The sequence below is a fragment of the Chaetodon trifascialis genome, chromosome 21 (assembly GCF_039877785.1).
Source record: "Chaetodon trifascialis isolate fChaTrf1 chromosome 21, fChaTrf1.hap1, whole genome shotgun sequence".
NCBI lineage: Eukaryota > Metazoa > Chordata > Actinopteri > Chaetodontiformes > Chaetodontidae > Chaetodon > Chaetodon trifascialis.
Window position 1 is genome coordinate 20,968,441 of NC_092076.1, and position 25,236 is coordinate 20,993,676.

The following is a 25,236-nucleotide window of genomic DNA, read 5'->3' on the forward strand; positions in this document are numbered from 1 at the left end:
TCAGACACATCAAGGAACATACACATAGCAAATACACAGTGGGTCAAAATTGAAAATATTGTTCCAAGTTGAGGGCCCAAATGGTTCAATGAAAAATTGAAAAGTGATTGAAATAACCTTATTGTACATCAATACAGCCTATACGTTATTCCCTATAAAACAACATTAATCATTAAATAAATTAAAAATCAGTTGCATTTATTTCTTATGGCTTTATCTGCAGCTTTCCATAGTAATTTCAAATAAAAACATTTTCCCACATGCCAACAACAGCCAAAAAATAATATCCTTCAAAGAAAAACCAAACATGCCCATTGGTAGCAAGAAAAGAGTGCAAAAAGTCAACATATATTACACCTGAGTTTGCTGCTCTCTGATGCACACTAGTCTAAACCAGATACTTGAACCTGAAAATAACACCGCTTATAAGACCGTTTTTATCTATAAACAACAACATTAAACATGAAATACCAAAAAAATCAGTTTCATTTCATTCACTCTTTATGCAGCTTTTCCAGAGTAATTACCTGTCATGGTGTTTCATTTCAGTGTCTTCTTGCGTTATATTCTTTCATTACAGCCATATGGTCTCCACACAGAAGATAAACAGCTTTACCCTTCATATCCATGAACATATACTCTGCCTCCCACCTGCCTTGAAAACCCCTGTTTTCAAAGTCCACCTTCCATTTAGCCATTTTTCAGGAAGAGGGGTAGCTGAAAGTTGACCACAGGTAACTAGCTCCATCAGGCTGCTGATGAACTAGTGGGGCAGGGCATTCGCGGGCCTTTGGTTGACATGCCAATGCACTGGAAGTGCATTGTGGAACTTGTAGTACTAGTGGTGTGCGCAATATACCGGCAGGCCAGCTCTTATAATAATTAGATATTATCATGCGGGCTAAAGATTATTCCATCACAGGCCAAAACTGGCCCACGGGCCTTGAGTTTGACATATGTGAGTTACACTGGCTTATCTGCTTGGAGTATCGGTGACACTGAAGCAGGCAGCAGGGCTCTACTGTGACCACTTAACTGCCCACTGCCATTGGACATTTTTACTCATTGCAACAGTGCCACTGGAATCACATTTGATGTGTTTGTCCAGGTTTGTGAGCTCCTTGCTGGAAGAACCAGAGGTGGTGGTGATCGGAGCTGGCCAGGGGCCAGCTGGCAGCATCATCCATGGCCTGTTTGTCAACGCTCAGAGGGTAAAAGCTTCATTCTCTCTTCATCTCTCTGGCTCCCTTTGACACTGTTCACAAGGGATGGTTATGTCATTATACGGTTATGGTAGCCTCTTCTACGTTACCGTATGAAAAGACAGATATTGTAATTTACAGAATGTTTTCACATGGGCAGGTTTCATTTCAAAATTGGAAATTGAAGCCAGACACTAGTGACACAAATAGGTTGCTTCAACTGATAATTATTTGCTGTCCACCTGCATCATGTCCGTCAGTCGGTCTGCTGGTTGATCTGGTGCCTTGCCCTTGCAGCCAACTTGAAGTACAAATTTGTTTTCCATTTACATGAGGCAGGTATATCTATAGTGATGCCAGTAGACTGAATCAGTATCAGCTCCGATACTGAACTCATTTAATAAGTAAACCATCGGCTACTGTCAATTTGGAACAACATAATCTGCTGTCCTAACGCTTAGAAGATAAGCAGCTTCACTCTGTATCTCTCTTGCTCCCTTTGACACTGTTCACAAGGGATGGTGATGTCATTATATGAGGGATACGCTCAGAGAGTAAGCAGTCTGTGATATGTTATTGCATTTGCATGTGCAGCAGTGATTTTGCAGAACCTCTGTAGGCAGTGGAGCACATCTCTTGAAGATCATGGAATCTTTTCTTCCACTTTCCATTTCCCTTTGCAGCGACACCTCCTGTTAATTTATGTGCCCTACAGGTGTGAGAAATCAATTCAGCAATGTCAGCCAGTATCTGAATTGGACTGTAATAATATGAAAATATCTCTCAAGCATTATGTCCCCAGTATTGTTTGAAATAAATACAAGAACCTAATATTTGATTTCACTAGTAATTTTGCCTAATCTGAGGTGCAGTTAAAGATAGCAAGTTTAATTTATCATTGCAGAAATTGTTATTTCTGCACAATATGCATCCCTACATTTCCACCAAGTCAAAGCTATATCTCTTAACAGATATTGTCATCAGGAGTTCCCAAAACACCTCTCCTGTTATATATTGTTTCTGCCTGAGCACAATTTCCTGCATCTTCTAACAGGTTAGGACAACTCTACATTGCCCCTAAATACACAACAATTTAAAAATTTGGAATTGCCTGACACAAAGCTTGAGAGGAACAGTCCTCTCATATGGCTGAGAAGATGATGAAGTCTTCTTAGAGTAGAGCTGTGATATTGTGATGCAGCTGACTGCTTATTAAACTTCTATTCTAAATATTCTATTGTGAAGCTGTGCTGCTCCTTAGCATTACAGTATATGTATGTGTATGTTATGCTTGTGAGGTAACGGGCAATGCTTGTTTTTGGTTGTACATTTCCTCCATTCGACTGTGTTTTGTGTTGTTTCTCCCCCTGCTGCTTACATCAAGCTGGCTGACTTCACCAATGAAGAGGTAATCATGAACAATGAGGCTTTTCCTCCCAACTACCAGTATAGCCCAACCCCTCCGTCAGTAAAATTCCACAACAACCACACACTCAGACATACACAACTAAGCATATGTAAATGGGTTTCCAGAAGTCTGTGTGCACTACAAGGAACAGTTTCCATTTGTTTATGAAAAAATAATTTGGTACTTGAACTAATTTATACCTCCTGTTGAAAATTTACTTTCCATATTTAGTTTGTTGTGTAGTATGTGATCCTTTCTTGCAGTGTAGTCTTTCGAATCTGTGTAGATTTTGGATACACAGACTGTACAAACTGGATACAGTCCCACAGACAATTATTAGCAACGTTGCAGTTCCACTCAGCTCTGAAGACCAATTTAACATCATTTACCATTTTGTTTTGTTTTTAAAATCCACTGTTAATCCAGGGTTAATTTTTGGCAAGAATTTTCAATTCAATTTGATTCAATTCAATTTTATTTGTTTACTGCCCAATCACAACAGAAGTTGTCTCAGGACACTGGTACAGACCAAACTCTTTTATCTACAGAGACCCAACAATTCCTTTATGAGCAAGCATAACTAGGGGCTGGTCCAGGGCAAGCCTGAGCCAGCCCTAACTATAAGCTTTATCAAAAAGGAAAGTTTTGAGCCTACTCCTAAATGTAGAGACAGTGTCTGCCTCCTCGACAAAGACTGGAAGATGGTTCCACGGGCGAGGAGCTTGATATCAGAATCAGAAATACTTTGTTGATCCCCGAGGGGAAATTGTTTTTGTTACATGTGCTCTATCTGTGAAGAGATAGACGAGATGTACATATATATATTGAAAAAGTCCAAGGGCCATTCAGAGGGAGGAGTTGTACAGTTGGATGGCCACAGGCAGGAATGATTTCCTGTGGTGTTCAGTCGCGCATTTTGGTGGGATGAGTCTCACTGAAAGTACTCTTGTGCCTGGCCAGCACATCATGAAGTGGGTGTAAGATGTCCAAGATTGTCCGTAGCTTAGTCCGCATCCTCCTCTCTGACACCACCATCAGTCACACTCCTTTCCCACAATGTCACTGGTCTTGCAGATCAGTTTGCTGAGTCTGTTGGCTTCCGCCATCTTCAGCCTGCTGCCAATAGCTAAAGACTCTGGCTCCTCTTCTGCTTTTTCTTGCTTTTTGCAGTTTTTCTGCATCGTTTTGAGACAGAATGTGCCTGATTTTTTGCAATGTTATGTAGGTGAAAAAAGGCAGTCCTTGAAATTGATAACTCCCAGATTCTTTACAGTGGTGCTGGAGGCCAGCGCAATGCCATCCATAACTGCTGTCATCACAAAGTGAGTTTCTTAAGATGTTTAGGGCCCAGTTCAATAACTTCTGTTTTGTCCAAGTTTAGCATCAGAAAATTGCAGGTCATCCAGGGCTTTATGTCCTGAAGACATGCTTGTGGTCTAGTTAACTGATTGGTTTCTTCTGGCTTCACTGATAAATATTGCTGAGTATCATCTGCATAGCAATGAAAATTTATTAAGTGCTTCCTGATAAGGTTTCAATTTTCAATTCAATTCAATTTTATTTGTATAGCGCCAAATCACAACAGAAGTTGTCTCAGGACACTTTCCATATAGAGCTGGTACAAACCAAGCTCTTTTATCTACAGAAAACCAACAATTCCCCCATGAGCAAGCGCTTGGCGACAGTGGCGAGGGAAAACTTCCTTTTAACAGGCAGAAACCTCGGGCAGAACCAGACTCTGGGTGGGCGGCCATCTGCCTCGACTGGTTGGGTGAGAGAGGAAGAGCAAGAGAGGGAGAGTGAGACAGACAGACAGACAGACAGACAGACAGACAGACAGACAGAAATGCAGTCAGAGAGAGAGAGAAACAGAGAGACAGACATGCAATCACAGTAACAGTGACAGTGGATGTAATAATAGCAGTGGCAGTTGCAGTGGATGTCAGGCAGGGCCAAGGCGGGAGACGCAGCTGAAATCCACAATCCAGATTCAGCCACTGTGTAACCTGCAAGACGACAAAGCACAGAGACTCCGGGGAAGGAGCTAAGTTAGTAACACGCCGTGGTAGGACATGAAAGCGTGCAGATGTAGAGGGACAGAAGGACAGAGGAGCTCGGTGTATCTTTGGAGGTCCCCCGACAGTCTAATCCTATAGCAGCATAACTAGGGGCTGGTCCAGGACAAGCCTGAGCCAGCCCTAACTATAAGCTTTATCAAAGAGGAAAGTTTTAAGCCTACTCTTAAATGTAGAGACAGTGTCTGCCTCCCGGACAAAGACTTGAAGATGGTTCCACAGGAGAGGAGCTTGATAGCTAAATGCTCTGACTCCTGTTCTGCTTTTTGAGACTTTAGGAACCATAAGTAGACCTGCATTCAGGCAGTGAACAGCAGTGTTCGAGTAGGGCAATAAGGTACTATGAGCTCTTTAAGATAAGAAGGTGCCTGGCCATTTATGGCTTTGTAAGTAAGGAGGAGAATTTTAAACTCTATTCTAAACTTTACAGGGAGCCAGTGCAGAGCGGCTAGTATTGGAGAAATATGATCTCTCTTCCTGGTTTTTGTCAGGACACGTGCTGCAGCGTTCTGGAGCAATTGAAGAATATTCAGCAACGAATTTGGGCAGCCTGATAGTAAAGAATTGCAATAATCCAGCCTGGAAGTTACGAATGCATGGACTAGTTTTTCTGCATCATTTTGAGACAAAATATGCCTGATTTTTGCGATATTACGTAGGTGAAAAAAGGCTGTCCTTGAAATTTGTTTTACGTGGGAGTGAAAGGACATGTCTTGGTCAAAGATAACTCCCAGATTTGTATTGGAAATCAGCAAACACTAGAATGGAATGGCTGTCATGTAGAGATGCTAATTTCAGAAAAACTTGCAGTGGTCTCTTTTTTTTTTTTTCTTTGTTTTTTTCCAGAGCTGTGTGTGTCCGAGTGACACAAAAAAATACCATCATATAGCCTGAAACCGTTAGAATTTTGAAAAATACCATGATATACATTTTTGCTCATACCGCGCAGCACTACGGTGATGTAACCGGCCAGGGTGCTCTCCTCAATGCCTGTGTAGATCACCTGGGTTGTGCTAGTCAGGCTCTCTTCATTCTCCACAGGGAGTGAAGGCATTGCATTGCCATTTTGGCTAGAGTTAGTGGTGAGACACAAGGTGAGGTTGTCAGAAATGTGCACACCAAGAAAGTTGGTGCTCCAGCTGGCTTCCTCCTGAAATCAACAACCATCTCCCTTGTTTTGTCAAGGTTGAGAGATGGATTGTTGTCTTTGCACCAGCTAACCAGGGGCCCATTGCACAAAACTAGGATTAAGACATCCAGGATAAGTGACTGAGCTGAGTTCAACCAATCCAAAACATGAAGGTCCAGGCTTAATCGGTTGCACAAAGACCAAGCCAGGATGAGCAGACACGGATTCAACAAGCCAGGTGAAACCTATCCTGAATAAGTATGTGCATGTGGCTTCCTCAAATAGACCCCGCCATCGATCACAGATTCACCGATTCATCATGGCAACTAGAGCGGCGTCCTTTTCCCCGTTGGAGGCAAAAGTCCTCTTACAAGGAGGTGAAGGACCAAATTAAAAAGAAAGGCAACACCGCCACAGTTATAAAACAATGAGACAAAAGTGTGGCAAAGTATTGCAGACTGCCTGAATGCGTAAGTAGTGCACAAATACCCACTCACTGCTCTGCTGAAACCATCACAATTACAATCCAAATAGTAGATTAACATCTCGGAAAACGTAGTTGTACTATGTTTATGAATCAGTTGAAATTGTTAGTGAAATTGTGTAAATGTAACTCCATCAGACTGCCTTGTTATACCATGGTCTGGGTGAATACTCGATTCTGATTGGCTGCAGGGTGTCCATTAAAAAGTGTATATAAAGTGTATTATAGGTGTCCTATACACCTATAAAAAAGTTCTGGTCAAATAGCCTGATTGTTCTAAATTAGTTTATCACAACGGCAAGTCTTTCTGTCTTGCTTACCTTACTTACTTGCTTGATACAGAGCAAATGGTTGATAATATTTATAAAAACGATTTAGGATAGACTTGCTTGCTTGATACACATTTAATGATCAGAGTGAATGGTGGATAATATTTCTTGCAATAAAAACGATTTAGGAAACTATCTGTGGACTTTGATTCTTTGAAACAAAATTTCGCATCATCCTCTGGACACACACAAGCAGTAAGAGGTGCATTTGCCCTCAGAATGATACTTTGTATCATGTAACATAACGTTAAGCAATCATCTCACTTCTCTCCACTGATTAGGCCTAATATAACAGCTGCGGCCGACTGAGCTGCAGGTTCTGTGGCCAGAGCCAGTTTCCTTGGCAACGCGTCACAACAAGAGAAAACTTACGATTTTAACGGTAAAAAAACAACATTAACGTATTAATAATTGATTTAATATTTATTTATTTCGTAAGTGACCATGGTATAAGCTGGATAATGCCCTTCAAAGTGTCCATTATCAGAAATGAATGGACGACGCGGAGGCGTGAACCATCCAACACGAAGTAGTTTCTTCCGTACGTATAATATGCTTTGATTCTGTGCTTTCTATCTTGTAGAGTCACTGTGTGACTTCAGTTTGGAAAGGAATCTAGATGGATCTAGTTGAATGTGATAACAATGTGTAGTGGGCAGTGGAATAACTATTGGTTTCCATTTGTGATGACTGCTGACTGAGATAAGGGATGAGATTAAATAGATCCTGGAACTTAGCCTGGTCTGGAGCAGGCTAGCTCCACAGAATAAATCTCCATGGTAACTTATCCCATAACATATCCCACTTTCCACTATCCTGCTTTTGTGTAACTGGATCACGAGTAAGTTGAGCCAGGATAACCAACATATCCCGGTTAATCCCTTATCCTAGTTTTGTGCAACAGGCCCCAGTTGTTCGATTTCCTCTCTGTATGCCTGTTACATGATTGTTGCTGATGAGGTCCAACACTGTCGTGTCAGCGGCAAACGTAATGATGCGGCTGGATTTGAACTTGGCAGAACAGTCGTGGGTGAACAGTGTGAACAATGGTGGACTACCAGACGACCAGGCATTGTTTATATAAGCACACAGTCCGCCACCGCAGGTCTGACTGGAGGTATTCCTGTCTGCATGGAGTGATGTTAGCCCCTGTAGCTGGAAGGCTGTGTCAGGGATGTTGCCATACATCCAGAGACTGAATAACATATTGTTGCATTTGGTCTTTTTACTTGTTGAGAAAAGCGTGTAGAATAAGCCCAAACTTAACCTTTAAATTTCGTCATCATGAAAATGTAAATTTGTACTTGCTTACACGTGTTTTTTAGTTTTAACTGATGCATCAGGCTGCAGTTTTTCAAACTATATACAGACCTCCCCGTCTACCTTCTCATTGCTGGTTAGTAACATTTCACATGCTCTCCACCCCCAGGCTGCCCTCCTGGCACCACTGGAAGAAGACTTGGGACGTGACAGGAAACTGGTTGTGGGGAGCAACAAAGTGCCAGACTTTCCTTCTCCAGCAGGCCGGGAAATTCTGTTACGAACATGTGTCCCTCGGCCAGCACCGTACTCCAAAGCTCTGCCTCAGCGGCTCTTCTGTGTGTTGATGAGGGAGGAGTTCAGGCTGGCAGGGGCCTTCACATCAGATACTTCCTTCTTCTAAGACCAAATGCCTATTACACAGTATTTCATCTCAAACCATTTTCCATTTGCCTATGATGAGTTACAGCTTGAGGCCAGAACTGGAATAGCAGTTATGAACATAGGGTGGCACATTAAAATGATTTCAGTTATTCGTTTGTCCTTTGTTGGTTAATGAGCTTGTTTGTGGGTAGACATTCTTGTTCAAAACTACATTTTTATCAGACCTATAACATATCTGTGTTGGCTACATAGCCAACACACTGATGAACATGCTGTCATCTTTTTAAGAGAAAAATTCATTCATTTCAGACATTTTGAGCAGCAGTGGACACACTTAGATTTCATGCAATACAGACTGCTGAAATTTCACTGTACACAATTCTGAATATCAAGTAGCATTCATTTGCTGCAATCATACTTTCATACCCCTTCAGTTGTCTGACAACAGAAACAGAAAAATATGTTAATGAAATAAAACTTAATTCTTCTGATGATTCTGATGATTAGAACAAACACTTGTTTGCTATTAAAAAAAATCTTTGTTATTTTGGCCCCATGGTTTTCTTGTTCTGATCTTCTTTATGTAGGTTTCACGTAATCTGCTTATTACGGACCACATGCCAAGTGATAGAATAAAATTAATATAAAAGACTTTTTTGACTTAAATGTTCTGTCTTTGTACACAGTTTACGGATCCCATCACTTAAAGATGTACTGATTGCACTAGCATTTTGACACTAGCCGTAAGCAGTTGATGATTCAAGATTATGTTTTGAACATTTTGTTAATAATATCTATATGTAATCACACATCCTTTGATCTTGCTCTGAAGTACAGAAAATAAAATAAAGCTTTATTTATAATAGCATAAGGCAGTGTGATCCCTCAAACGTGTGCATTAATTTCAGTAAAAAACAGTTGTATTATCCTGTTAACCAATGGCAAATGCTTTGTAGGTGTTATATTGATGTAACAAGTGATGTGAGTCATCTGTGGCATTGTGTTTATAGAACATGTTAAATGTTGGTCCATAATGTCCTCTCATTTTGAAATAAACACTGCTCCTCTGTCTTAATCAGTGCTTTGGGCTTGCCCATTTGCATTATCAAACGTCATTGATAGTTGGGAGGTCAGCTCACCTGTTGTTAAAGCTTCCCTCTGCAATTTAAGACCTATAGTAGTGCATGTAATTGATGAATGTGAATGAGTTTTTGTAATTTCTTTTTTTTTTTCAAGTATCTTTTCAATGTGATTTTTTTGTTGTGATTTTTATTAATATACACATACACATACTAGGACAATTAAACATGCCATGAAGCAAAGAAGAACACTACATTTACAACACAACATGCCAACACAATCCTCCATAAAATTTTATTTTTTTTACAGCAACAATATGCATTGCAAATACTTAACTACAGTTATGTATCAAGATGATAGGATCATAAGTCACTGTGTGACTGGATAAATCTGACCAGCTAATATCTCAGTTGACAGTACCTACAGAATGGAAGCTAAGAAATTATGCGCGAGCAGGCCTGAGAGGAGTTCAAATGCAGAATGATATGAGAAAAAAAAAATACAAGAATAGTCTTCCTGACTTATCTTTCACTAGAGCTTCATGAGGTGATTCTCTTGAAGTCTCTGCAGTCCCTGCCCAAGTAACTACAGAATCACATTTATTCCAAACAATAATAAGCAATAAAATGTTGGTTTGCAATTCTAAGAATCACAGTGGCATTTCTCTCACCTGAAAGGAATTGAGTCTCTGTATGAGACTGTGCTGTGGTGAATCACCAACAGGCTCTTGCCTCATTTTCACCCTGAATCCTGCTGACAGCCTACTTCTAGACTGCATTGCCAAAATTATTCACTCACCCATCCAAATAATTGAAATCAGGTGTTCCAATCATTTCAATGGCCACAAGTGTAGAAAATCAAGCACCAAGGCTGCAGACTGTTCCTGCAAACATTTGTGAAAGAATGGGTCGCTCTCAGGAGCTCTGAATTCCAGCATGGTACTGTGATAGGATGCCACCTGTGCAACAAGTCCAGTCGTGAAATTTCCTTGCTCTTAAATATTCCACAGTCAACTGTCAGTGGTATTATAAAGCTATTGGGAATGACAACAACTCAGCCACGAAGTGGTAGGCCATGTAAAATGACGAAGATGTCAGTGGATGGTAAGGTGCATAGTGCACAGAGGTCGCCAACTTTCTGCGTTCTCTGGAGTGAGGAATCACCCTATCTGATGGATGAGTCTGGATTTGGCGGTTGCCAGGAGAACGGTAAACTTGTCTGACTGCATTGTGCCAAGGTTAAAGTTTGGCGGAGGGGGGATTATGATGTGGGGTTGTTTTTCAGGAGCTGGGCTTGGCCCCTTAGTTCCAGTGAAAGGAATGCTTCAGGATACCAAGAGATTTTGGACAATTCCATACTCCCAACTTTGTGGGAACAGTTTGGGGATGGCCCCTTCCTGTTCCAACATGACTGTGCACCAGTGCATAAAGCAAGGTCCATGAAGACATGGATGAGTTTGGTGTGGATGACCTTGACTGTCCTGCACAGAGTCCTGACCGACAGAACACCTTGGGGATGAATTAGAGTGGAGACTGAGAGCCAGGCCTTCTCGTCCAACATCATCCTACCAAAGGGAAAGTATTTATTATTACACATACTAGGCTTGATTTGTGAACTATTGTTGTTTTGTATGGTGTCGTTCTGCCACGTGACCATACTGCCGTCTATTGTTCATGTATCCTTCACAATACCAGCACATACTCATTCACAATGGTATTAATATTATAAAGAATTGCATATCTCCTCTCATTTTTTTTTTTCAGTGATGCTAATTCCTTCCTTCTCGGGAGAATGTGTAGTATTATATGTATTATGTTGAAAGTTGTGAATGATATACTGCCAGCTATATTATAATTTTCGTCTTCGAAGATGGTGTCCTAAACAAATGTACAACAAATAAACGATTATGTCCCCACAATAAGATGTTTACTCAATCTCCTGTCACCATAATGTGTCTTCTATGATGTTCCTCATGTTTCACAATCTAAATCAAATCAAGTTGAATTGGCGCATACCAGTGTCAAACAGATATCCCACTACACAATACCATGTAACTGTAATGTAACTGTAATTGAATATTAGTTTGTCAGAGGTGAAAGAGAAAACTTTGGAATGGTTCAGGCAAGCCCTAACATTACAATGACCTAAATGCCATGATAATCCCATATAACAGCTACCATATGCAAAATGTCAGATGCTCCACATCCCTAATTTTGCTAGAGGCTTTTAGTTGTTTACTCATAGCAACAATTCCAATCTTCCTTGCACATTAAAATTGCAATTAATTAAAGTTAGCAGACGTAAATAGAATAGAGAAAGATATACATCATGTTTATTTCTGTCTTTCACATTCTGGATTTATGGAAAAACACAAAATAGTCACAAAGTGTTTAGCTAGAGGCCTTTATTAATCATAACAACAAGAAATATTACAATATATGAGAGGAGCATATAGTCACTTTCTTCTCCTTTTCACGATCAATCACCACATTTGCCTCCAGTAATCTGACCCTTCATAGACCAGATGAGAGGTCTCAGAGATCAGATTGGCTGTTTTAGAGTGTGACTGGACTGGTTGCTGGGGGTCATGAAACTAAGAGGGTCGTGGGAATCAGAGACAGGTCTGGTAGGGTGCAGCCTTTCATCAGTGATCCCACAACAGAGGAAATCCTCCACTGCTCAGGGGCCTGCTGTTCAGATCGGTTATGTCTACATATAACAGGCACCTTAGTAGTCATTCACAATCTAAAATCTTATTTCAAAAAGGATGCAATGTTTAGTGAGACATTTACATCCAGAATACTTTAATTTTCACTAGTTGTCGCTGGAGAACACCTTGTGTTCAGAAGCCTATCGAGGAGCAGAGCAACCAATGAACTCAACGATATGTTGGCATCAACAAGTTTGTCACCTGGGGGAAAGTTGGCCTGGACTGACCCTTTAAACTAATCAGATATTTATATTACCTTGTTTGTCCATCAGTGTGATCTAATTTCATGAACAGCTCCTTCCTTAACAGTCAGTTTTGGTTTGGTTTGGCTCAATTGACAAGAAAACAATTCAAACAGGTGAGGCTTTGCTTCATGAAAAAAAAAAAAAAACAATAAATTGTGATCGCATATTTTGACACATATGTAAACAAATTTCCTTTTGACAATCAAATATTTTTTTTTTTTAAAAGCATCCAAATGGTTGTTTTACCAGTATTAATGTGTCAACATTTGCAATATTAGGAGTAATTTTATCTTGGCAGTTGAACAGGTCATGTTGAACTGCCAAGATAGGAAGGACGTGAGTGATCACTCACGTTAGGTGACTGAGAACAAGACTCCACGTCAGGGCAGCGTTACACTAGAAAATCACTAGTTTGTGTGATATGTTATGATATGATATGCCACACTGGAAGGCAGAGTAAAAGATGGCCGCAATATCGTTTAAATATCGGGATAACAACATCCATTTATACAGGGAGAAAGAAGCCATACATGAGCAGAGCTTCACTCTGAATATTTCACTGGGTAAAGGACATGTACCATAAAAGCAGACAACAGGAGTCCTCCTTCAAATATGTTTATGCATAAACATGCATTAATGTACAACTATGAAATAACCTTTGGCAGCCAGACAGGGCTGAATAGCATAAACGAGACAAAAGCTACAAAGCAGCTGACTTTGTATTACTCTGCTTGCCAAAGTTAAAAAGCAAGCCTTTCATGCCATCACAGGCTAGATCATTTTCTAATTGTTTTGATATGGGAAGTACAGGTGGGATACAAGGTCTAAACATTACACACTCTAATTGCACATCCAAATAGATTACTTACTTGTTGCTGTGATAACTTTCCATAGTTGTGATGTTTTGGCAGATAAGTCTTTAAAACTCGTCGTCTATTGTTCAAACTGCACTTTCTTGACAATATTCAGTCATCTCTCCTCTTCCTTGAGCATGCCAACATCAACGCAGATAACTGTGTTTTTAATGCAGTGCAGTTTTTGGTCTGAAACACTAGAAACTGTACAGTAGTTTTACTGTATCAGGTTGTGCCACATTGGATTTTATTACGGGAGTGTGCTTCGGTCTGCTTAGGAGCCTTCAAATTCAGTCGTCCTGAGTGAGAAGTCGCTATGTGAGTGAAACTTTAGGTAAGCCTATATCTTACTAATCGTCTCTGTTGTTATCTGATAGTCTCATGATTTGCTAGCTATCCCGTGGCTCACACTAACATTAAACTACAAGCTCCAATAGAGGATGGCTGACAGTAACAACTTATGTTACCCCCTTTAGATAAGCACTTCACTTCCGGTGACAAAAGAAGTCAGACACCTTCCCACAGACGTATGGAAGGATGTAAAATCCATTAACTCTCGTAGGGAAAATCAAAGATCTCCTGGGCTCAACAGCATTTGTACAACATTTAGACTGTGCATACAACTCACTCCAGCCAATTTGCTAGTTTCTTTGTTAATTACTTGTGTTGTTGGGACATCAGGGTAGTCTATTTTATTTTTCTGTTTGCTAACAGACATTTGCAGTTGGCCAACAGGGAAAGATCAGGCTTTGTTTTTAGTTAGTCTTAAATTATGAATACTGACAGATGAAGCTGGAGCATGCACAAATTTTTTTGAGTGTTGAATTATTTCTGTAATGTAATTTATAATTCAAATATTTTACTCTTTTTCCAACTACCTAATTTTCTTTGATTATGCTATGAAAATTGTCTATGCAACTTGTAAAAAAACCAAAGACAAACACAGATGTATTTTACAAATGATTAATCAATTATCGCTCACTAAACAGCTGACTCTTGATTAGATATATTCCTTAAAATTGGTATCCCTACCACAATCTAAATAAAAGAATGAAATGTTATGAAACATGGCAACATAATGAGACATAACTTAGAACACCTTACTCATACTGCAAAAATTGAAAGCACATTTTAATTACCAAATAGGAGGATAACACCTAAGAGCTCTGATAGGTTCGTGAGAGTGTACATTGCTTGACTTGACCAATGAGGCCCATTTGGAACATTAAGGTAAAATGAATGTAAACATGCTCTGTCAAAAGACTTACTGTATTATTCTCACTGGATTAAACAAAGTTAAACCCACACATCCTGAAATAATTGGGAATGTTGTGAAATTAGTGGGAAGGTAGTGGGTGTGGTTGGGTTGGCCATGTCTAGCCCTCCCTTGCTGTGACATGAGGCTCAGCCAGTGAGTTATGGATGATGCTGCTGATGGAATCCACCCCCTCTCTTTCCAGGAAGGTGCGGTGGTCTCCTTCAATGATGTGGACTGACACCTTGCCATCACAAACCTGAAGAAAGACACCGCAGTCAGAGAGAACTTATTTAACTTATTCAGCATTTATGTTAAGAGAGATTCAAAGATTTGTGTCACATACTCAATACGTGCAGTTAAATGCTGGGTGTAATACAAAATGAGTAGACACACAGAAACAGGTGCTCTGGAGACTCTTTGGGCAGAATTTATCATTATGAGGTTCTAAATTAAGAAGCTTTTTCTGAGTTTCTCTTTGTGTTGAACTTGTGGCTAGAGAGTGAGTGGCGCTGGAATAGTCCATTACTGGGGTGGTGAGGATGTCAATGCCTTTTACTCTCTCTTATGCTTTTTTTTTCCAGTGTTTCCTCAGGGGGGTCCTCCACACTGAGAGCTGTGTCTGGTCAGCCCGGCTGGTCAGGGGACTTCCCACCTTGGTGTGGTGGTCCGCCTGTCGGTCAGGGTCGGGGGGAGCTCGGGTGCCGGCACCCCCTGTGCTCATAGTCTGTGACGACTCCTCTCAGTCTGGACGGCCCCAAAGGTGGCATTTCCTCTATCCTCAGTGCCTTGCCATGTCTCGCTACTCTCACTACTGCGTGTGTGTGTGTTTGTGTGTGTGTATGTGTGTATATGCATGTAGTTGAGGGTGTGTGTTAGTACAGTACATACGGAAGGTGGGAGGGATGGGTTTTCACTGTTGTCCTGTTTTCATTTATACTGTTTTTAACTGTTGTAAACCACTTTGTGTTGCATTTTAATTAGGGCTGTCAGTTTAATGCGTTAATTAGATTAATTAATTACGCTGCAAATTAACGCGCTATAAAAATTAACGCAATTAATCATGAGTGGCAAGTCAATGCGCAAGCATTTTAAATTTGGCGCTTTGAGTGACCCGTAGGCTGCAGTGGCAGGTCGCATCCCATCTGCACCACTAGTCAAAAGCAGGGTGACAACAGACATGGATATGACACCGGCGAGCGAGGCAAGCCTACTTGGACCTTTGAACGGCAAGTTTATTTATAAAAAGAACAAAGACGGGACTATTAACAAGAACGCAGTGATTTGTACCTTGTGTAAAAAAGAATTTTCCTATCACCGTAGCAGCTCCAGCCTGAATTATCATTTAAACGCTAAACATGTAGTTGCTGCTAGTGCCGCTAGTGCTACCGTGAGCTCACTCCGCCAACCCACACTTGCTGAGTTAGGAAAACGAATGAGCAGAGTCACGACAGAAAAACTGACAAACTCAATCGCAAAGTGGGTTGCTGCTGATTGCAGGCCGATTTCAATCCTGGAAGACGAGGGCCTAAAAGAGGCGTTTCAGATAGCGTCATCTGACTCTAATTTCCAGCTACCGTCGAGAACTACAGTGATGAAAAGAATTCACCAGCTGTAATGTGAATGTCAGTGAATTGTAATGTCCTAGAATTCAAATTCTTTATTTGGGGACCTTTAGCAGATATGAGATTAAAATGCGATTAATTAGATTAATTAATTACAAATCCTGTAATTAATTAGATTAATTTTTTTAATCGCCTGACAGCACTAATTTTAATATATATGAAAAGTGCTACATAAATAAAGTTTGATGATGAACTAGTTCATTCACAGCAGCACAGATGGATCCATCCTTCACAGCGACAGTAGGGATGATTATTGTTATTATTATTGCTACTACTTCCACAACCTCACTATATGCACTCTGTGTCTGTTGGGTATTGCTCATCAACCCTATGCAGGGTGACAGAAAGCTCATATTTGTTGTCAATCAAGCTATCAATTCCAGCATTACATTAAAGAATTAAGATCAACGAACATGATGAGAAAGCAAGGAAGACCAAGAAACACTGAAAATACACACAAAAAAATTAGTCATAGTAATACACATTATGTTAAAATGTTTGCAAGTAAACTTATGTATGGTACCTTGCTGAGCTCGTAGTCAGCTCCCAGCTTTTGTTCATAGTCGCTGCTGGTTTTGGCACGCAATAGCATCACATTGCCATGGTATTTTGTTGTCGGCACATAGCCATCAGCAGCCTTCAGCTTGTAGTAGAAGGTGGTGGCTGCAAAGTGCAGTGAGTCACGGCTAATGTTCTTGTGACTGGTGGTGATAAGGTCCACCGCAATGTTGATGCGGGCTTCCAGGTCTGACAGCGGGCGAAGAGTCTCCAGAAGCTGTAGAATAACAGGTGTGAATCAGAAATTTGGAGGAAGGAAGCGAAATTCTTGCAAGTAGTTCAGAGATTGGACTGACACAACTCTCTTAATTTCAGGTGTACAGTAATATCACCTTGGCTTTGAAGTCACTAAAGCTGAGACCTATATATGACAAAGGGGTGGTGAATCAGGTAGCTGATGATGCCACACATGTGGCTGCAACTACCATATGTGAGCATGTGGTAGTAGGTCACCCTTTTCCATTCTTGTTGGACATAGGGCTACTTCAGGTAAAACTTCCACAATATTCACAGCCAAACAGTTTAAGAAGTCAGTGTACTACAAACACAAGTTTTTGATTAGGATCTTCTACACGCTGATTATTACAATGCTCAAGCATTTGGAGACTTGCTTATGTTGTGACTGGTGAAAATCTTTGGTGTACGTCTGCATGAGTGCACACTTGCATCAAAGGCTTGTTGTACCTTGTTGTACTCAATGTCAGTGAACTGCTGGATGAAGGCACACAGGGCTTCAGTTTCAGCCTCAGACTCTTTGCCTGGTGTCAACTTAGCCCTGTAAGTCTGGAAACCAAATAGTGAGTTAACTTGACAAAACAACTCTACAATTAATTTAAACCTCAACTGTATTCCAATGTTCCAAAATACATCATTATATATACATATTTAATTTCTGCTGTGCATTAAAACATTAAACCGTCATCAATTATTCAAACTTTGGTTTATTTATGATTGCAATTATGTTAGGCTGTCTAAAACTACCTAATGAAATAAAATGTGTGACATACAGGAATGAATAGTTCATATGTGTCACTGCAATTCCCAGACATTGCGAGAGAAATAAAAAAAATCCAACCCTTTGACTTTCCCTTTGTGGAATGTGTTTCTCAAAACTCTCAAAAACCTGCACATCATTAGAACTAGATCATATTGTTGATTCACAATTGGTTGTTAATGACTATTCTGTGTGTATGTATGTGTGTGTGTGTGTGTGTGTGTGTGTGTGTGTGTGTGTGTGTGTGTGTGTGTGTGTGTGCGCGCGCGCGTGTGTGTGTGTGTGTGTGTGCGTGCATGTATTAGCTCTTTTAACTAACCTGTGTGTATGCTGCCACAAAGGAGTGTGATCCATCAAGCAGAAAGAGGTACTCCACAGGCCAATTCTGGGTCTGAAGTTGAGAGCACATTTCAAATGCCACACAGGCACCAAAAGAGTAGCCACCAATTCGATAAGGCCCATCTGGCTGAATCTGTCTGATACAGTTCACATAGTATGCTGCCAGGGACTGGATGCTGTCCAAAGGAGCATCTGGGAAAAAGGGAAAAAGCTAAGATGAGCCTGTATACAGTTAATATACAGTACACCATATACATATACACACAAGTATTACACAATCAGTAATGACCAGTGAGATGAGTCGAATCATCTATGTCTTGGCACAAATTCTAATCTTCCGAGTCTGTCATCAGCAAGGGTTAGGGTTTTATGTAATGTGTTTTGTGAACACAGAATACCTTTCGTGCACTGCAGGCCGTAGCAAGGCACACTGAGCTTGAAAGCGAGTGTCTTAAAGGCGGCAATGGAGCCCTCGATGGGATGGACCAAGAACAGTGGCCTCTCCTGGCTCTGAACTTTGTTGAGTGGTGTCACCGTGGGGTCGTTGGGGTTGACTAATAGCTGGGTCAGATCAGATTCTAACAAAGAGTGGATGCCATCCCTTTGAGCTGTAGCATGATGAGAATCTAGATAGTTGGAAGTAGCAAAGACACAAAACTCATTTGCTCTAATCTGCAGGTTTTAAAAAGCCTTTTTTTTTTTGACCAAGTTAAGAGCGGCTCTTTATAATACCATTTGATCCGCCTGATTTGCTATTAGCCAGCTCTTGCAGCTTGTTGATGGTGAGCTGGCGGATCTCCCTCATGGCCATGACGATGTCGTAGTCACGCTCCAGAGTCTGTCGGACCTCCACACCCATCAAGGAGTCCAGTCCCAGGTCAGCCAAGGAGGCATCGCCGTTCAGGCTGTTCACATCCCGCACACCTGAGGGTGGAGGATGCAGTGAAAGTTCTGTATGCTTAGCCTGATCGAATTTAGCCCAAGAAATTTAAAAAAAAAGTAGAAAAAAGTAGACAACAAGAATGTGTCTCTCTTTGCTATGTCAAACACGTGATGTAACCATAATTTAGGTTTCAATTAAGATAATAAAGACAATGTTAAACAGCATCTTAGTTTGATCTGTTATTTCCTATTAATTTCCTAGAATGTTTCCTGGAAAGAACAGATTAATTTTTTTAAACCTGAATTTGACTAACTCAAAATGTTGACTGTACCTACCCTTTATCTTTTAATTAGTATCAGACTACACTGTGCTTTTACTGAAAACTTCCAAGAAAGTGGTTTAACATGAATCCCAAACAGATAACACTTTTAATCATCTGTGTGCATAAGTAAGTAATTGAAGGGTATGAATATCTTCACCCCTGAGACCTGCTGGGCTCAATAGTACATAAAACAAGGTCATGTATGTAATGACAGTTCAGCATTTTGAAGTGGACATTATGTCCATCATCCAGCTTTTACATAAGCTTGTTATGCACACTGGTATACTTAACAAGTACAGTGCTGAGTACTTGCAAAAAATACAGTAAATTGTGTGAAACCTGACATGTTTTTTCCATTAACCACAAAAGTGTTTGTTTTTTTTTGTTTGAGTCTGTGTTTTAACTCCAGTATGCTTTACATTTCTGCCACACTGAAGTACATCTGAGTATCTTTTTCTGCCATTGGTTTCCATTCATCTCAGTACAATGTAGTACAATGTCAAAATCAACTAAAAAAACAGCAACCCTGCTTTTCCTAAAAAAAATACATGCTGTGCGGACTTTTCAGATCAATTCAAGATTGCAAAAGCACAACAGTGAAGCTTGTTGGAAGATCGTGTTCTTCAAAGTGGCTTTGCTTGTGGGAGTGGTTCTTGTACTGCTTGGTTCTTACCCAGAATGTGAGCTACAGCATCCACCAAGTTTCTCTGGCTTCCTGCCTCAGACTTTACCACCATCCTCTCTGCCAGAACAAAGCTAGACATCACTGGCTGCTGCTGGCATAGGAAGCGGTCGAGCACCTCAAGGCAGGATGTGATGCGCTGTGGTAGGGTGCCACCAATCACAGCATCATTGCCACCCATGGTCTCCAGGACCACACCCACATCACCGATGGCACCCCACTGGACTGCCAGTCCGGGAAGACCATCATAGTGGCGTTTTTCACACACACGCTCCATAGCTGAGTTGGCATAACCGTAGTTACTTTGGCCAGCATTGCCACGGCCACAGCTGACGGAAGAGAAGGCCACAAAGTAGCTGAGGTCTGGACACAACTTTCTTGTCACTCTGGAGAGGGAATGGAAGTGAGTGCATCAAGATCCACAGAGAAAAAAATAAGTACTTAATTAAAGTCACCTGATTTATTCAGAAGGATGTCTTACTTGTCCAGGTTTATGGTGCCATCATATTTAGGTTTGTTAACATCAAGGAAAAGCTGAGGAGTCAGATTCTCCAACATGCCATCTTTCAACACCTGGTAATGACATACCAAACAATGAAGTTTAAATAAAAGTGGAATCACTGTGAATTTAAATGGATAAGCAATTGTTGGAGCGATGACACCAGAGAGGTCAGTCTTAACTATGAGTATGGACACTACAGCAGCACTAGCATGGAAGTAATCACTATGTCAAAAGTGATGTATTAACAAAAAACATATCATAATATAATAATACACAATTATGATTATTTTTTAATATGTGATATTTAAATCATGAATTGGAACTGTAAACTGTAGGCAGAAGGAAACCCCTTTTACAGAAATATTTATATGCAAACCAGACTTCAAACCTACAGCCTTGCTCTGTGAGGCACACTAACATGCACACACTGAAAAATCTAATATACTGATGTTTAGCAGTTTTAATGTTCAACACATTCAACTTCTTATTTGCTGAAGCTGAAGGGAATGTAATACGTTTTGCGCAAAACAAAGTACTGGACAAATACAAGTTTTAATTGGATGATGACAGTACATGTCAAAGTCTGAGCATCACAAAAGCTATGAGAATCCTCCTCATCCTGAAGGGGAAGCAAATGCCTAAACCAGCTATGAGAATCCTCCTCATCCTGAAGGGGAAAGCAAATGCCTAAACCAAATTTTATAGTTGTAGCTGAAGTACTGAAGGCCAGAAATGGCAACCTAATGGTGTCACTAGACAGGAATCACCAAAGACAGCAGGTTTCACCACCTGTGGAATTCCATATGTAACAGTCACTGAGGTATTTCAGCTGACTGACAGATTGGCAATGCCATCCATAGAACCACAAAGGTCATGAAGCTCTAGGATTCATTATTCTGGATTTTTATACAGAGAACAGTTATGCATGTTTATGTTAATCCAGGTGTATATTGGGTCTTAATAATACAGTGCAGTATTAACACACTTGGTTAACTTGGTTTTTATTCCCATTTTTTCTGAGCGGTTCTCATTCTGGTTTGCCGTAAACTGATCAATGATAGAGCTAAGGAGTACTGATACTGAGGTGGCTTGGTGCTTTACCATGGCTAGGTGGAAGACACCACCCACTGGACCCAGTGAGCAGGCCTCAGCGATCAGTCGCTCAGTTCCCTCCAATGTGCTGACATCATTGGTCGACACAAGCACTTCCACACCTTGACTCTGCCATTCACGTACTCGCTTTGCTTGGTAACCTAGCAACAGTTAAAAAGTAAAACTGTGAAAAAACCTAGGTATTTCAGCACCAAGTGCCAAATTACTGTCACAGGGTATATCAGTTAGCATCATTTAAGATTCTAGAGCTGTACTTCAGGTTTGTAACCATAGAAAGCACAGCCAGATTTTAAGGTATTGAATTTTGTATCTGTGTTTATCAAACTACTGGAGGGAGTTATTCTCATTTTGTGTTTGTGGCCAGTTAACTGAAATGAATGATTTAGCACACAAAATCATTGATTTCAGTCCAATGTTTCAGCTAACATACTTCTCTATTGCTAAAATGACAGAATGACACGCTTGTTTAAGTAGTGTAGTTTGTGTTTTACAAGATTATGTTCTGTGAAAAGGCTTAAGCTCTGTTCCATGTGTGTGATATTTGGCTGGGCCACAGCAAAGTGGGGCCAGCCATATAAATGCAAGAGTCTATCTCAAACTGACTAAGTGATGAGGTTACAACATTGGTCACTGAGTGATGAAGTTACATCAGTGTTAAGAGTTCCCCCATTGGCCATTGTGCTTTCAAAATCAGTAGCCATGAACAATCCTGAATTACTTCCTCAAGAAGCAGTTCAGCTGTAGTAGTATTCTCCAAAACATCCTGTGAAGAAGCAAAAAGTCAAACATTGCTACACACTCTCCTCTACAGCTCAATTCTGGTCATACTTTAATGACGTTGTATAATTCCTGTCAAAATCAAGCATTTGGAACAACAAATGTAGTGAAAAGAAGATTGAATATACTGTAAACAATTTGGAAGTCATTAACGCGGAAACATCATGTCTACCATTCATTCCATATGGATACAGCAAGTGCTACTAGTCACGTCAAGTTCATGAAGTAACTGACATTCTGTCAAACTTGGTGCATTTATAATGCATTGTGTGTGGGGGCCATTATATGTGATTTTCAGCAGTAACAGAGTTATCTTAAATTAATTATTGTTTGTTTGTTATTCTGTATTCTTTGAAAGCTTTTTATCAGTCTTGCTCACCTTTCTGGTGATTAGATCGTAAGATAGTTATGGCTCACCAGCTCTGCTCTGTATTGTGTTGTGACTTTAACTCTTGTTTTACAGTGACTTTAAAGTTTTCTAGTGCCATGCACAATCTTATACCCTTTAGTGGTAGAAGAATTAACAATACTTAACAGCTCTCAATGGACATGAATGCAACTGAGCTGTAGCCTTATCAGCCTTGAGTCATTGTGTCTTACCGTTCCTGATCCCTGATCTGGAGGTCAGCACCAGTTTGCAGGCTCCTCTCTCAGTCAGCCACTGGGCAAGCTCCAGACCAAAGCCCCCCAGCCCACCAGTGATGATGTAGCAGTGGGAGGCAAGGCAGAAGGTGCGACAAACAGCTGGAAAAGACAACGGGGCCGCAGTTTGGACTGCTGCACCCCTCTCCTCACAACAGACCTATGTGAAGAGAAGAACCAGTAAGAGGATACATACTGGTGTAGCGGGGTGAGGCATTTTCCAGCCAGCCATTTAACAATTATGTGAATTTAATCAAAAAATGAGGGGGGGGAAGTATTAACTGAAACATCTAGGACGGGCCTGTCCAAAGTGTAATATCTAAGACTGAAAGTCAGAGGTGAAACTGACCTGCAAGAGGACCTTGCCAATGTGCTTGCCCTGAGCCATGTATCTGAATGCCTCTTCCACTTGGTCCCTCTCAAACACTGTGGTCTTTAGGGGCTGAACTACACCTCCCATAATGCCTTCTTTTAACAGCTGGTAAACTTCCTCCCACTCCTGGTTTCCCTCTTCAAAGAGAGCATCCAGTAGGATGCCATGGAATGCCACATTCTTCAGGAAAAGAGCCATGCCTGGAAAGATCACAACAACATGATGACCCTGTTAAGTGCTGACCATGGTGAAGGTGCACCACACCTGCCTTCAGCCATTTGCAACATATAGTGTGTTGTAGTTTGAAAGCAACTTTTAAAAATTATGCTGAGCACAGTGACAGAAGCGCACGTCCAGGCACATGCAGCTGCTGTGTGTGTGTGCCTTTTGTTGGAATTGATTTTTCTCAGCCCATTCTTTTTATTTACTAGACACAACCCTATTTACAGCCTGAGAAAAATCATTTAAGACTAACTGCCAATGCTGTAAACAATGCTGTGTTCACGAACACATAACTGCGATCCAACTACTGTCGGTCGGATGCTCTTGATGCCTTCTCAGATTACAGCTCCATGCAAAGGTTATATGCTGTACAGTTCTATGAACTGCAGAAGAATTTCAGAAACCCTTTGTTCACATCATGACAGGTTTCCAATCAAAGTTTGAGTGCTAAGTGTGTGCTAGTCATGATGCTGAGGGTCTGAGGGGGGCTTCACTATGTCCGACTCCAGACAGAAAAAAAAAATCTGATGCCTTCAATTTGGTGGGCATGGAGTCATGTTCACTCCAATCAGGGCCATGAGGGCCTCGAGTCAGACACTGTGGGCTACCTTTGGTGGATGTAGACAGGGAGTATGATTTTGCCTTGGTGTCAGTGAGTTAACATTAGCTGTAATGTAACTTGAGCCCTGCTTTTTCTTGCCTATATTTGTTAACGTTTTGGCAAATTGACACCATTAAAAGAATGCTGAATTAGATAACAGATAACTATCACTAGATTGTTTTGATACTGAAGAAAATGATTCTTGAAATCATAGAAAAAAAGACCTCCAAAACTGGTAATAGATATTCATGATAATGATAGCCTCAGGATGTGTATTTCACACTGAATCTAAAAATATATTTGTCATGTCTGTTCAGATTTAAGATTTTCAGAGTTATGACTCTGAGAAGAAGTACAATAAGTGACACAAATTGATTGATAAGCCACATTACAGTGACTACAGAATTCCATTTATTTGATTTAGTTATCTGATTTATTTAAGTGAAGTACTTGGTGCATGTGATTACTATGTTGGATAGCGCTTTGTGTATAAAGGTGCAATACAAATAAAGTTAATTATTATTTATTTTGTGACACATGCATCTGTCCCTTTCATCTCATGCAGGATATTTATTAAAACAGTAACTGCCACTTGCACTGTTTCTATAAACCTAAGTGTGTGAGCCTTCTGAGGCTGAGGCTTCTTACTGACCCAGTGGTGAGTTATTGGACAGGTCATATTTGCCGATCTCCAAGAACCGCCCATGTCTTGCTAGACAGCGAATACTAGCCTGCAGCTTCTCCTCAGCCAAAGAGTTCAGCACCACATCCACACCTGAAACACACACACAAAAACACTACGCATGTCACAAAGTACACACAGTACACACTGCACTGCAAAGCTGTCTTGTACCCAAAGGTCTCAATCCGCACACTGTGGAAATCTTCATCTTAAGCCACAAAATAAACCAGCCATTTCAACGGTATGTTGAACTCAACTCCTTATTATAGAAAGAGGTGTCTGACCTTTGCCCTGTGTGTGGTGCAGGATGTGCTGTTCAAAAGAGATGTCTCTGGAGTTAGCGAAGGATTCTGCTGAGAGCTGAGGAAATCTCTCCTGCAGGTAGGTCTTCTTCTCTGTTGATCCTTGTGATACCATACACACAAAGATTTGTCATATGAGAAGTAAGCGAATAGGAAACCATATCACAGCTAATTTTCGGATGCTATGACTGTATAATGTGAGTG

General features: G+C 40.7%; 2 protein-coding genes across 3 annotated transcripts in view; one reads left to right on the top strand and one right to left on the bottom strand.

The window, feature by feature from the left end:
• The window catches only part of rab3gap1 (RAB3 GTPase activating protein subunit 1), a 98,518-nt gene extending 89,376 nt beyond the window's left edge, over positions 1 to 9,142 (top strand). The window contains exons 23-25 of one of the 2 annotated variants that reach the window (XM_070991155.1): positions 1,109 to 1,211; positions 2,587 to 2,610; positions 8,057 to 9,142. In XM_070991155.1, the coding sequence (XP_070847256.1) occupies positions 1,109 to 1,211; positions 2,587 to 2,610; positions 8,057 to 8,290 (361 nt within the window). In that variant the 3' untranslated portion in view covers positions 8,291 to 9,142. The remainder of the gene's footprint in view (positions 1 to 1,108; positions 1,212 to 2,586; positions 2,611 to 8,056) is intronic. The other variant, XM_070991156.1, reaches the window with a different exon arrangement.
• A 4,788-nt stretch (positions 9,143 to 13,930) lies between these two features.
• The window catches only part of fasn (fatty acid synthase), an 80,175-nt gene continuing 68,869 nt past the window's right edge, over positions 13,931 to 25,236 (bottom strand). Inside the window, exons 30-42 of the mRNA XM_070991151.1 lie at positions 25,015 to 25,134; positions 24,701 to 24,823; positions 23,202 to 23,425; positions 22,811 to 23,012; positions 21,422 to 21,573; positions 20,300 to 20,391; positions 19,810 to 20,204; positions 18,664 to 18,855; positions 18,330 to 18,557; positions 17,912 to 18,123; positions 17,283 to 17,381; positions 16,564 to 16,815; positions 13,931 to 14,674 (exon numbers count right to left, since the gene is read on the bottom strand). Coding sequence (XP_070847252.1) covers positions 14,537 to 14,674; positions 16,564 to 16,815; positions 17,283 to 17,381; positions 17,912 to 18,123; positions 18,330 to 18,557; positions 18,664 to 18,855; positions 19,810 to 20,204; positions 20,300 to 20,391; positions 21,422 to 21,573; positions 22,811 to 23,012; positions 23,202 to 23,425; positions 24,701 to 24,823; positions 25,015 to 25,134 — 2,429 coding nt within the window. The 3' untranslated portion in view covers positions 13,931 to 14,536. The remainder of the gene's footprint in view (positions 14,675 to 16,563; positions 16,816 to 17,282; positions 17,382 to 17,911; positions 18,124 to 18,329; positions 18,558 to 18,663; positions 18,856 to 19,809; positions 20,205 to 20,299; positions 20,392 to 21,421; positions 21,574 to 22,810; positions 23,013 to 23,201; positions 23,426 to 24,700; positions 24,824 to 25,014; positions 25,135 to 25,236) is intronic.